Consider the following 14,871-nt stretch of genomic DNA (forward strand, 5'->3'; position numbering starts at 1 on the left):
AAAGATGTCTGCTGAAGGTTGTAAGAGAAAGGAAAAAGAACTGGTTGGGACATTCATTGAGAAGGGAGTGCTTGCTAGCAGATGCTTTGGAAGGATTGGTTTGTGGGAGATGACTGAGAGGAAGGAAGAGATACAAGATGATAGATGACATAAAGGGAAGAGGAAATTATGCAGACCTGAAGATGATGACAGAAGACATGACAGCCTGGAGAACTACCATGTGAAAACCAGCCTTTTGGCAGAACACTGATGATGATGATGGGGACAAGAGCTTCAGCTATAGTAAGCTATGATATAACAGTGTTGACAGAACATGTAACTTATGGTTCATTCTGCTTAAACTCAATTCCTATGTTTAAAGGCTGGTGAGCTAGTTCAGGTGACACTACTAGCGCATAGTACCACAAGACACAAAAGTCAGGTAAAATCTAAAATAAAAATCAAGTATGGAGGAGGAGTATTTGTGTTTCTCACTAATATCAAATACTAGCTACATCTTTTTTTTTCTTTTTCTACACATCAGTTACACACTTTGAATGTTCGATAGTTTCCCGTTAGCAAGAAGGCTTTTCCTTCTAAAATCTCTTAACAGCATGCACTTCAACACTTTAATGGGGTCATTTTTTAGCAATGAACTTTGAATTGGTTAAGGCCATGATCCATCAGTTAAGCCGTGATCTATTGTTATGATTTGGGACATGTCAGTTAGTTTACACATATGATACACTTTCTCAGTGAAAAGCATAAAAGGCCTCAAAAAACATGTGGAGCGCCCAAAATGGAAAGAGGAAACAAAATGTGACTTCATGGGTTGAGAGATTATGTGATGTTATTACACTGATCAAAGAACTGAGTCAAATTCATAAAGAACTTGGCATTATGAACACACTTATCAGTATAAAATTGCACCTACTCTGGCCTGGATGTATACCTCGATTCTGTTGGGAAGGGTGCAATAACGCTGTTGTATCCTCTCCCCAAGCATGATGGCCCACAGCTTTTGTAACTGATCATTGGTATCCTGGATACTGGAACTGGGACAAAGCTGAACACATATTTGACTGGGGAAAGATCTTCAATTATCACTGGCCATGCAGTACCTCAACATCGTGCAGATAGTTTATGAAGATGCATACAATGTGTGGATGAGCACTGCCCTCTTGAAAAATAGCACCACAATTCTGTCACATCAAAAGTAACATATGATGCAGGATGTCCATGATGCACTGTTGTGGCACTAAGATTTCCCTCAATCTCTGTCATCTATGACCTGAAGCCATACCACATAGCTCCCCACGCTATGAGATGAAGAGTAACGCTCCTCTACCCCTCCAAGAAATTGGAAAAATGGAGCTTCTCACATTGTAACTGTAATACTCACATCATTCACAGTAGTGCATAAATGCAATTAATCATTGAACATAATGTGACACCATTAATTAACAGTCCATGCTTTCCAGTCACCAGAGCACTTGTAATGCACATTTTTTTGTGGTATGAACAGCTATCTACGCTAGGAATGGTAATTCCCTTGTACATGTACAGACAGACTCCAGTCATAGGTACAGGATGTCACAGAATGTTGTCCTTGTATGGCAGGGCAGATAATGTCCTCAAGTGAGTAGGACTTCAGTTTGTGTTTGAAACACTTTTATTGTTTGTTATCTTCATGATATTATTGGGTCAGTGAACAGAGATATTTATGGCTGAAATTTCACTCTTTTCTGTGCCATAGTAAGGCTCAATGAAGGACAGTGTGAGTAATCTGTTCTTGTAGTACTGTATTATAATTGTTAGAGTTATTTTCAAATAGTTAGTCTTGTACGTAATAAACGTCTTCATAGGTGAATAAATATATTGGAAAGCTGTTGTCAGTATGACAAAGTGGTTGCCTAACATCATCCTCATTCTAGGTAGTACTGAAAATTCTGTCTTTTTTCCACCATCAACAACTTATCCCTCTCCTTCATAAGGAAGGAACTAACAGTGGATAGTGTTGTGTACTTCTACTTTTATAAAAGAGTGAATATTAATAAAATTGACAAACTGCAGGGATGGATTCCTGACTGGAAATGGAGGAAGAAAAGTTCTATGAAAATATGTCTGGAATTTTTTTCCTGCATTTCCAGTTAGGAGTCGATCTCTGCAGTATATTACTAGTTTATAAACAATCATCCTGTTTGTGTCCTTCTGCAGTACTCAATATGTGACCTGTACAAAATATATACTTGCCAGCAATTCTACCTAGAAAAATTTCATAGTTTTCTTTAGAGAATTTACCTCTTGATACATTCAAACCTGAAGAGCCATCTGTAAGACGTTCTAGAGCTGACTCCTACCTTAAGATGTGTGTCTTTGCAGTGAATACCTACTTCTTTAGTGAAGAGTGATCCCAAACTAACTGCTTACTTAATTTCCATGGGAATTAAACAAACCATGTGTGAGCACTGTGGAAATGGACACTATGAGATATGGAAGTTTGGATGGGTCCAGGAGGTATGCACAGATAGTGACAGGAAAATAGGAATTACAAAACAACACTATAACATTTTCACTCCTAGTTCTGGTATCATCCAAAATGAAAAGTATTAGGTCTTGAAATTTATACTTGTGATAGATTTGTAGAGTTTACTCCTCATGCACAAAAAGCAGTTTCATTGTGAACAATTGCTGTGGTTATCAATTAGACACCCTACCTTCTTCAGGTATGGTGAAAACCAATCTCAAACAATGTGCCTCATCCCCTCATCCCATATTATTTCCATTTCTCTATTAGGAGCGTATGAAACAAATGCCATTGTCATGTCACATAAATGAACAGTATAATATAATTCACAAATTGTAAAATTCTGTGGAAGCCTCTATCAAAATCCTAATTGAGGCTTAGTATCTTATTTTGTGAAAGGTGCATTATAGTTCTTGTATACATAATTTTCTAGTACCTTTAATAAAATGTAACAAGTGACAATGGCTGTTGTTTGTTGGTATCTGACTTACTAACTTTTTCTATCAACTGCCCCGCAAATAGTATGTTATGGCTTGTATCCTTGTATGTCTTGAGGATATTTCTATCTCCCCCCAGCTTCACCAAGATGTCTTCATGTGACATTAATGTTGACTTACTCCACAAGCAACTACTCTCCAGTGTACATGATCCAGATAGTTACTGTAATCACTCTCTAAAAGGATGTCACCAAGATTTATGTTGATAAGAGCAATCTTAATGTCTAGTTACTGACTCAACGGGATCTTATGGGGGAGGGAGGGGGGAGGGGGGGAGGGGGTGGAGGGGGGGGAAATTATGTTTGCTACACCACATGGTAATTACTATGAGATTCATTTCCCCGTAAATGATTGATTTAGCTTCATGTCTGGTATGTATGGACTCAAAGAATGTAGACAGAAGCTACTATATAATTTTTCTTCCTCTCAAAAATAAATACGTGCAGTCACAGAAATAAAAAGGTATATGCTGATCACTACAGTAGTATTGTGTGGCATGACCTTTTAATTTTCTTCTATATTTAAGGGATTTCAAATGTTTATTTATATATGTGAGCAAGTCATTAAAGGCTGTTTTGAGTGAGTGCAGGACTCGGCACTGAAACTTGGGTAAGACTAAGGTGATTATGTGGAAAATATTTGTATAACTTACAAAGTGAATGAATATATTAGAATTAATTTAGCACTTTCTCTTCCTCTTAGTCCAAAAATTTATTATATATTAACTACAGTACACTGTCCAAATGTATAATAACAAACTATGTTTACTTATTGACAGAACTAAGAATCCTTACTGGTCACTTAATTTCCATGGGAATTTAACAAACTGTGTGTGAGCACTGCGGAATTAGACACTATGAGATATGGAAGTTTGGATGAGTCCAGGAGGCATGTGCAGATAGCCAAAATGGTTAAGGTGACCATTCATGATAAGCAGGATATGCATGTTGAAGTACCTGTCTGGCACAAATTTCATGTGTCTGTAGTAAACCATATAGCTGATGTAATATAATATTCAAAATCTTTGCATCAAACTATACAGACATGATCGAAAACAGACACTGCACTAACTGCAAGAGATAAGTGTTTCTCATTAGCTCATTTATAAATACCAAATGATACCATGCAGTGGTAAGATACTGCACTTGTATTTGGGGGGTGGCGTGTGTGTGTGTGTGTGTGGGCAGGGGGGGGGGAAGGGGGGGGGGTGGAGCATCAGTTTAATTCAACATCTCACCATTCAGTTGTGGGTTTCCCTTGGTTCCCCAAACTGCTTAAGGCAAATGACAAGCTGATGCCTTTGAAAAAGACACATCTGTATTCATGGAATACATCAAATGTATCGGCACTTCATAACTTGGAATAACACAGGCACTTCAATACAATACATATGTATTCTTCCCCAATGATTTCCCAGTTTGAACTAGTACTTCATCCCTAACAGAACTCCAGAACTGTCAGCAACAGAAAATTCAAATTTAATCTTACTTCCTCTAATTTATATATCATTTTCACCATCATCTTGGCTATATCTGGAATTATGACTTATAGCTCTTCATCTAAAACCTCATATTAGGAGCAAACAGTACAGTTTACATCAAGTCTTTTAATGTCATTGATGAGTCATTTGTGTAGTCCAACATCATTAGTGACCTAAGTACTAAACCCTAAGGGAAGCATCACAATATCCTCCTTGATACTGTATCTTCTTCCTTCTGAGCAACATTTATTATTATGAAAATTTAAATGTCTAAATTAGTATTTGCTGTAAGGTTTATACAACCACAAAATGAGTATACATATGTACAGTACCCTTGAGCCAATAACAACTGCCTGATTATTAACAAATCATTTACTGGAAAGACTTACAGTTAAAAGTAACTTTTTTATTATGCTGTTATAAAAACTGTACATGACATACTTACCTTCTCAACGCATAGAAATGGCACAGATAAATTGTTTGTTTCATTTTCATAAGCAAACCAAACAGCTCGAATATTTGTCAGCATAAATGTACCAAGTGGTCTCTGAAAAAGGGATTATAGCTGATTAAATTATTGTTATAATGTTCCTGAAATGGATAGTAGTCATCAGATTCTATACATGTAGTACCTCAACATAATTCAAGTTCCACACCCCATCAACACAAGCTAAAATTTCCTCAGATGGCAAAACTTTTAGTTGTCTGTCTTCAATGAGGTCACAGTTATTCTGAACTTCATGGTAGGACCTTGTAGAAGTGTATGCCCTGCAATTTTGAGTTATTCTGGAGCATGGGTACAAAAATTTATCATACATTTACTAGTATAACTGTAGAATATTATGTTAATAATTACAATAACTAGACCTTTACAGTACTACATAATCATAAATGCACACACTTGATAAAGGTAGGCTACTTTCCCCACAGTGTCCACATAAATAATAGGAAACACAGGTACATACAGTGTCTGTATAAATATGAGGAAATCAAGTGAATATTTTTCTACCACTATAGATACACACTTAGCAAACATAATTTATTTTGCTTAAGAAATATTTACTAATATAGCATACCAATATAGCACAGAAAGATGGCTGATTGCTCAACTAAACACATGATGACCCAGTAACTCAGCAAACACACTACAAACTTATCATAAAAGGTCAGACAGGAATCCACACAAAACACAAGGTCACACAATGCTTTCCCCATTATCAGCTAAAATAAATTGTTTCAGGGGAGTTCTGCTCTCATATCAAAACAAAGAAAAATGTTAAAAATTGGGATACAGTACTTCATAAAGAATGCAAACTTTATGATGGGGCTCCTCTTGGCAGTGTATGAAACCAGGCATTGACACATAGTCTCATATACTGAGATGCATCAGGGTTACATGACCTAGTTACGTGAGGTGTACTAGATACTGAGAGCCATTCATAATCTAAGAGGTAACAACTCAGTGACCATAACTGGTACTTTCATTCATGAGACGAGTGCATGCAGAATTTTAGTGTACTGTTTGTGAGCTTGGTGATGAAGAGAGGAAAGTAAGAGAGGATAACAGCTACCAACGATACTGTCTAGTAGCACCAGATCAGTTTCCCCATGCAACAGAATCTTCACCATCAACAATGTCATATACCCTCACCCATCAGACACAATTGACTCTTTCCCTAAACACCATGGTGAGAGGCTCAAAGGAAACTAAAAGTTGCATTACTTTCTGATTCCTTGTCTGCTTTGTTTATTTCCCCAAATTTCTATGAACATATTTCTTAACAAACATATTTCTACTTCCATTATTGACAGATGATGAATTTCACTTACATCTTATTTGCTATGGAGCCATCAAGCTCAGCAGTCAAAGCAGTAAATGTGTTGAAAAGTGGAAACCTGAAGATGGAGTCAGAGGAATAATGTGGAACAGACACTGGTATTCCAGACATGTTCATCTATATAAAACTATAACATTGATTGCTTGATAATGCTTACAGTTTGAAAAAAAAGTTAAAATGTCTCAAAACTGCTACAACGGTAATATCACAAGCATTAGTCTTTCTTTTTGTTAGTAACATCTTACTGAATCCTGTATTTACATTGTGTACATTTATAAAGCACAATAAGGAATATTACACCTAATATGTGTTATGGATCTCAATGTTCCACCATTCTTAATTGGGGAAGGGGGGCAGTGGTGAGGTGGGGAAAAGTCAACCATTTGGATAGACAAATGGGAAAGCAGGAAGGGCATAATGAAAGGCCGCAGTATCTTAGTGGTCTTGATATAAACAGAAATGAAATATTATATGTGCATTGATTGTTACTGATACATGACTGTATAATGTAACATTACTTTTTGTCTGAGCAGTTAAATTTGCTGGAAATATTAAAACAGCACTCTACAGCAAATCCTTGTCAACATGTGCCTCTAATTATTCCTGAAGTCTTTTAAAGCAGCAATGTACTCTTTGCTTTTGTCCTGGGTCTAAAATTTTCCCCACTTGCCTGTATAGTGCTCACTCCTGCTCTTACTTGAAATTATTATGTGATGATACATTTTCAGCCTCATCTTTTACAAATGAAGCCCAAAAAGTTGTTATGTGGTACAAAATTCTTACCTTTTCCAAGAATAGGTGCTAGCCCTTATATAGCCATTGTAACCCCACTGCTAAATTATCTGGCTCAATTGTTGCATGTCACATGTGGTTAGCACAGCTGTGCATATTGTTAAAGCAGAGAATAGTAGTGCGTAGGAAAATATACATTTTTATTAAAATTAATTCACATTACCACAGGAAGTATCCATTTAAGCCAGAGACAGAGACTGAAGCAGTAGCGTGTTGGTATGTCACAAGTGGATCAGGCCTTTGATACATTACAACACCATCTGCCAAGTAAGAATACACATTCAGCAGAAAGAAGACTGTGACAGAAAACCAAGGGAAGTGAGACAAGCAAATTTCTTAGCTCATTAGACATGGTGCAAGGACATGCAGTGAGGACCTGATACAGCAGTTAACAATCTGTTATGTGAATGTGGCAGAATAAGAATTGCATATGTACTCATGTCACAGCCTCAAGTTAGCTCCCTTTAAATACTCCAGTTTTCCAGTTCTCATCAGCTGATCATTTGGATCAATGGCATCCACAGTAATAGTAGTTAAATCTATGATTACACTGCTGTATTGAATGAATGTCCTAGATGCCCAGGCAGTCTATGATCTAGCCCACAATGTACTCAAAGTGATGGTTTTCACATGATGAATTTCACACAGCTCTCTGTGTACCATCTACTGACGGACAAAACTGATTGTCTTTCAACAAAACCTCAAGACAGAGTGCTGCAGCACTGAACTTTAGTGTAGATGCCAACAGCATGGACCCCTGCGGTCCACGCTCCTGCTCAACACTCAACCATCTTCAGGTGCTGAAATCTACCAGACCAAAAGGAAGAAGATTGACTGACTACAGGATTACCAACACCAGGATCCTCTCTAATGATTCATGAAGGGTCATCATAGAATCTGAGTGTCACCAAGGATGCTCCTGCAGCCAGTGCAAGACCACTTTGTGCAGGGTAATGTTTGCGCCTGCTCACCGACCACCCACTGCAGTGCCAAGTACACTGACATCTTCTTCTCAACATACAGAGAAGAGTTGAATGTATAGATGTCAGCTAGAATCTACCACACAGCTGAATGAGCAACAGCTGAGGCTAGTGTGGGAGAGCAACACAGTAAAAAAATGAGTGAACTCAAATAACGTTTTATTGGCATTGAAGATGCTTCACAGGTTCCCAGTCGCTATCCTGACTTCATGCAGAGGTGTCTCCACTCTGCCCCTCTGTAAACTGCTGCAGGAGTGTGCACAGCATGAAGCTGTCATCAGAAGTTTGGCACTGGAAGTGTTCGACTCCAATACCTGGAATTTTGAGGCAGAGGTCTGCACCTCACAACAGTAACCGCAATACAGTAAGCACAAACAACATTTTTTTTTTACTTTGGTGGTGATATGGCTGAGTTTAGTCATGGTGACTAGCATGCTTGTCTGAAGTATCTTTTATGAAACCTATGGAACCTGCTGATTTATCAGAATTCAAAGGAAAACATAAACAAACATATTTGGAACCAGTGGGATGTACTATTTATAATTTTAAAGGCCATGGTGAACCATGCACTAAGTTTATAACTATACCTTGTTTTGCTTGTAGACAGTATGGTCACACAGCACACAAGTGTACTGAGAGTTGCTGGGTGATGATCAGGCAAAAGCAGTAGCTACATCTAATTTCATATACTGTAAGCTATTTTTTCTTGTTTGGAATATGTTGCTATGTTTTATTTTAATATTTTCAGTATAAAATGCACAAAAATGACAGGCACAAGGTCACCTACTGTTAGTGATAGTATAACCACTCTCATGGAGCAAGTGCCACAGTTATCTAACATACTGTTGTTCCTGAACTAATGTGTTAAATAAGACAGAGTAGACAGGAGAGGGTGATTATGAGAAGTCATCTTAGATATATGTGCTATTGTGTTTAGAATAGTTTTCTTCAGGACAGCATGATGAAAACTATTTACAGGCAAAACCCAAATCAATCTGTACCTTCAGACAAACAGTTCTGATCATCCTGTTTGCCAGAGAACTATCTGAAACAACTGTCTCACAGAGATGTTGAAAGCTTGGGAAATGATAATGTAACAGAAATGGCTAGAAAACCAGAAGGATTTTCATAGACCTTTAATCAGTTATAGGCCTTTCCATATGGAATAATTTACAATTATTCATGAATTATCTAAGCATTAACCTGACTCACACACAACATCAAAGTAGAAATGATGTGATTTTAAGGAACCTATGTCTCCTATATTCTTTATTAAAAGATATTTTAAATTATCTACCATCACAAGAAAATGGAAGACTATAAAGCTTTGCTCATAAGTCAAGTGATTTAAACTGTAGTTCAAGTTTATTATATTTCACTAGTGTTATATCATCTTAATGATATTCAACCCACAATACTACTCTCTGGCATGATGGTATGCAGCAGTGGCTAGGGGTCAGAAAAAAATTTGTTGTACATAGTATCGCTCATACCATACCATGGTAAGTTTAGATGCAAAAAATATATTTTCAATTTCCAACAACAACTAAAACTGTAGTTGCAGATGTGAATGTGTGAAATCTATAAGAAACTTGTGCATAACTGAGTAGAAATGAATGCCTCAGTGTGTGTCATGACACATTATTAATTTTTATATGTATGATGGTTGACCTGCAGTGAATACATCTTGTGTTTTCCATCACTTGTTGTAATGCTTAAATCTGGAATAGTTACATTATTTTTAACTTTATGTTCTACTGTAAACAGTAAGCGTTTTTTTCATTCTACAGGGCACTTGCTCCAACTCAGATTTTCCCATTTGTGGGTTAAATACACTCTGTTCGATACTGTATAACTAAATATTCTCTGATTTTGTTAGAATTAAAAAGGAATTGTTAAAATAAGTGCTCACCCTAAAATCCATAGTTTAGTCTGAGAAACTACTGTAACAGACTATCTAATTTATCTTGCAATTCTTGGGTAAGCAGGATTAATAAAACTGACATATAAATAAGGTGTCTATATTTCATGTATGAAAGTATTATATTTATGATCTCTGGTTTACCATTAAATAACAAAAATAACTTCTGAAACCAATAGCAAAATGCAAACTAACAGTTACAGATATATCACAATCTTATTTGGAAAACCCATCCTCAAAATAATGAGACATATTATTCAAGAAAAACCTGTAGCAGGTATTTAAAAAGGGGAAACTAGATTGTTTCACATATTTCCATTATCTTGAAAAATGTTGCATGCTTTTATAGAGCCCTTGCAAAACTGTCATAGTTCTTTACTCACTCAAATTTGTAGGAGCTTTATGTTCAGTCTTTAAATTACATGAAGAGATATGCAGTAATAAGAAGATGTATGTTCTAAAAATATGAAGTTATTGTAATGGAACATATCTGAGTGTACATTAAAAGCAGTAGACTGTTTTATAACCATTAACCACTCTGCGTGAACCCCCCCCCCCTCCCGCCCCCCCCCCCTAAATACTGCAGTAACTTCAATTAACTGAAATAATACACTCAATGTGTGATCGTGACATTTCCCCCCCTCCCACCAAAACAAGATTTTACTAAAAGCATTTATATTCCTACCTACATATATCTATTTCTAACTTTTGAAGAATAAAGTAGCAACAAAATTTCATATCTCTAAAATGGCAAAGATTCTAGAAAATTACAAAAAAGCAATCTTGAACACTGGTTACTTTTCAGTTCTTACTTCATGTGGATGATCTTATGGCCTGTTCAGTTACACAAAACATTTCAGAACATAAGGGTGCACATTCTGAAGTTGATCACATCTGCTGTCAACAAGAAGCCCTACACAGCTACATCTATCGTAGATACACACAGTAGATCCAGCAAGCTGTAGTAAGCTGACTGAGGCAAGAAAAAAAAGGAAAGAGAATGAAAGAAAAGAGAAAGAAAAAACCGACAAACTGTGTTCACAACCATTGTAGAAAGTGAACAGTGATTAGTGATAAATGAGCACTCTGATTTTTGTTTTGTGTTAGTTATGACACTGCAAAAGGTGTGAGCAATTTTATCTATTGTAATTTTTGAATGAACTGCATGACACTCATATATCTCAAATTTTCAGATGAATGCAGTTCATATTACGTATTTTCTGAATTGTAATTTCTAGGAGATTTTATTACATTAATGTGCTGAGAGGTGAGATGAGCTAATTATTTGATTGTTATTGTTACTAAAATTCTAGGTGTCTGTGGTGTGTTAGAAGTAATGATGGGAACAAGTTGTACTTATGGGAGAAAGTGGGATGGGAGTCAGTAAAAAAACAATGACACCTCCATCCTCACCACAACCAAACTGTAAATCTGTGTGATGCTACCTACCAGTTCTGTAGTTGTGATACATACTGTGTGAGTACAATAGAAGGGCCAAAGAAGACAGCTACAAAAACTTAAAGTGATTAACACAGGAACAGATACTGTAACATTTTTGCCATGTTTCAGATACTTAAATACAGAATCAGGTTGTGTATCGACTACAACTAAACTTTTAGCTGTGTATTGAGTCTTCACTAGAAATTAGCATGCTCTGTCACTGGCCTATAACACCTTTAGATGAAGAAATAAATATCAATAAATTATCTTTGACGTTTATTCTCATATAACTTTATAATGTTTAGTTTATTTTCTCGTGAGTTAATAATGGAAATAAAGTTTTCTGATGAAATGTTGTTACAACTATGTTTGTGACATGCAAATATCTGACAATAACATTTTGAGAAGCAATTTAACAGTGGATAACACCTGGTTTACTTTTATAATGACTGAATCTTGTGTCAGAAACTGGAAAGCTATGAAAATTATTACAAAACACAAAATGAAACATAATTTGACAAAATATCTAACATCAAAAATTACATAATTGTGAAAAGTCATTACCTTTTGAAAAGCTACTAGCTAATGAGTCTTGCCAGTCCACATGTGCCAACTAACACCCTTAGAAAAAAGAATATCACAAAGAAGATCTTAGAAGGGGACATCATGGCAATTGGATTTTTGTAATTTTTTGTATTTATCATACATAAAGTTCAGAACTCAAAAATACCTTTCTCAAAGTGGTTCAACACAACACTCAAAACTGCTTAAGAAAATGACTTTATAGTTCTCTGACCTTTTTTAATATGCTAAACTAAAGTGCTGTTCTTTTGACAAATGGTGTGGCTATATGGTAGAGTGCTGATGTGGTACAGGAGGCTGTATTTGAATCCCCCCAGAATCACTGTTTTAAACAAAGGTGTGTGTTGTATGCAAATTTGCATGAAGTATAAAATACAAAAAGCTAAAAAGCAATTTTTTTATTATTTCATAAATTTTAAGATATTGATTAATATTATCTTATAAGAGATTGGTAATTAAAAAATTTTGTTTGCAATGAAAACTGGATTTTTGGGTGCACTGTATAATTAAAAATAAGAAGATGTCTAATTGTCATAAAATGACAATTAGGTGTGGAATGAGCATACATTTGATACACTTCACATTTAAATGACATAGTTATTCAAACTGATTGGAGTAAAATGAAAAAAAGGGCAAAATGAGAGTCAATCTAATGGTTGCAGTTGTTTCACTTTTTGTATTCTATTCTTAAAGGAACTCTCACAGAACTTGTACATTTGTTTAAAAATTTGATTCCATCTGGAATCAAACCCATGCTCCCCACATAGTTAGCAAGCACTCGACCACAAAGCTACACAGCTCATCAAGAACATATGACTAATTTTAGCATATTAAACATGGTTGGAAAACTTCAAAGTCAGTTTGCTTAAGACTTTTTGAGAGTACAAACTAACTGCTTTGGGGGAGCTATATTAGAGTTCTGAACTTCATGTACCACATATATAAAAAATTACAAAAATTCAGTCACCATGTGGTCCCCTTGTTAGACAAAATGAATGGGCAGTTTACAGAATAAATCTTTCCTTCTATAATAGAATGCTATTATTTTCCCATTAAATACTTAAATACGCACATGCCACTCATCTGTAAAACTGCAGGCAACCAAATAATATCTAATTGTAGATCTATCTAACTTCTTTCAGTAGTCAGTGGGAGCTGTGAAGACTGGCCCAATTTCTCAATGACTGTCTGTCAATACGGTTCCTGTTTCACATTTATTGTAGAAGAAGATGAACATGGTCTCACAAATTAAGCCTTGCCAATTTTAAATGAGGGTAATTATTCTGATGTCATTTTCTGTAATCTTGCCAGTGAAATAGGAATTCTTCACATAAATCTGATTAATAAACTGAAACTTTATGCTATTAATGGAATAACATCTCCTCAATTTCAGTAAGGATGTAGTTTCACCTCAATAAGAGTATCTCTCAGAAAGTAACATTACAAGACTGTACCACAATAATAGAAGAAAACTCACAATATAGCAATATACAATTTATGTATCAGATGATATTCTATTGTATGAAACTGTTACTGAGGGAAAATTTCACACACTCTAAGTGAAATCCTAAGAATAAAATTTCTTATTCTGTAGATGCCTTATAAGCTAAAATGGCATCAGTAGATTAATTATCTAAGAACATAACTTTTTACTATTCGAAAGTAGACTGCAAAGTGAAAATGCATTTTTTTTTGGGAACATAGCTATGTAGCCTAGTATTCATTGTGGTGTTCTGTGTATTGATTAGAAACATACGTGGACAAATCTGCTGTATTATGATTGGTATGCCTACTGACATGATTAGGCTGTTAACCTGTTGGTTGAGTACAGTAGTGACAGGGTTTTCCATTAGCACATTTGAGTGCAGCGTAACTGAAGGTTGCTGAGAAGTGGGATATTCCACTTCTATGGTCATGCAGGTTCTGTCCTTTTCATACAAGACTATGCCAAAGGTGTTTGCTGTGTTCATAAATGTAAATGTCGTGTGACTAGGATCTCCCTTTGGGTAGACCATTCTCTGGGTGCAAGTCTTTCGACTTGATGCCAGTTCGGCAACTTGCGTGTCGATGGGGATGAAATGATGATGATTAGGACAACACAACACCCAGTCCCTGAGCAGAGAAAAATCTCCAATTCAGCCGCGAATTGAACCCGGGCCCTTAGGATTGACATTCTGTCGCACTGACCACTCAGCTACTGGGGGTCGGATGCTGTGTTCATCAATTTAGAGAGTACTGCAAGTGACAAAGTCACGTTTGATGATCAATATTTTTGCTGCAGAGGTGTCCATCAGCAAATGATGAATATAATGAAGTATTATCAAACCACTGTGCAAAAGAAAAGAATTCTCACTGGGCTGGTGCATGCAAGTGGCAGTATATGATTACACTGGAAACCACATTAGGTGATATATATTTTCAGCAATTGGTTCACCACTGAAGAAGGTGGTTGGGATAATATGATTTGGAAGCTATTTTACATCAAATGGTTCCCTTCATATGTATACCATTATCACCTACTGGTGAACATTATACTATTACAAAATCATATTATGTGCAAACCTGTGTTTACCTGCACAACTCAGAATGTGACCTTTACATTTCAGAAGATAATGCAGCACCTGACTGCTCCAAAATAATGTCAGAATGGATTGACAAATACTTCATAACTGTGAAAGAAGTAGTGAAGCCACAACACTCAACTCATACCAGTTGTATTGAACCATCTGAGTTTACGTCAGGTTAACTGTGTGTGTGTGTGTGTGTGTGCGCGTGCGTTTGTGTGTGTGTGTGTTTGTGTTTGTGTTTTTGTGTTTGTTTGGCTCCTTAATCACA

General features: G+C 36.1%; 1 protein-coding gene across 1 annotated transcript in view; it reads right to left on the reverse strand.

The window, feature by feature from the left end:
* The window catches only part of LOC126249278 (Bardet-Biedl syndrome 5 protein homolog), a 42,753-nt gene that overhangs the window by 12,849 nt on the left and 15,033 nt on the right, over nt 1-14,871 (reverse strand). Inside the window, exons 5-6 of the mRNA XM_049950931.1 lie at nt 5,116-5,251; nt 4,929-5,030 (exon numbers count right to left, since the gene is read on the reverse strand). Of these exons, the coding sequence (XP_049806888.1) occupies nt 4,929-5,030; nt 5,116-5,251 (238 nt within the window). The remainder of the gene's footprint in view (nt 1-4,928; nt 5,031-5,115; nt 5,252-14,871) is intronic.

This window comes from Schistocerca nitens, chromosome 3 (genome assembly GCF_023898315.1).
Source record: "Schistocerca nitens isolate TAMUIC-IGC-003100 chromosome 3, iqSchNite1.1, whole genome shotgun sequence".
NCBI lineage: Eukaryota > Metazoa > Arthropoda > Insecta > Orthoptera > Acrididae > Schistocerca > Schistocerca nitens.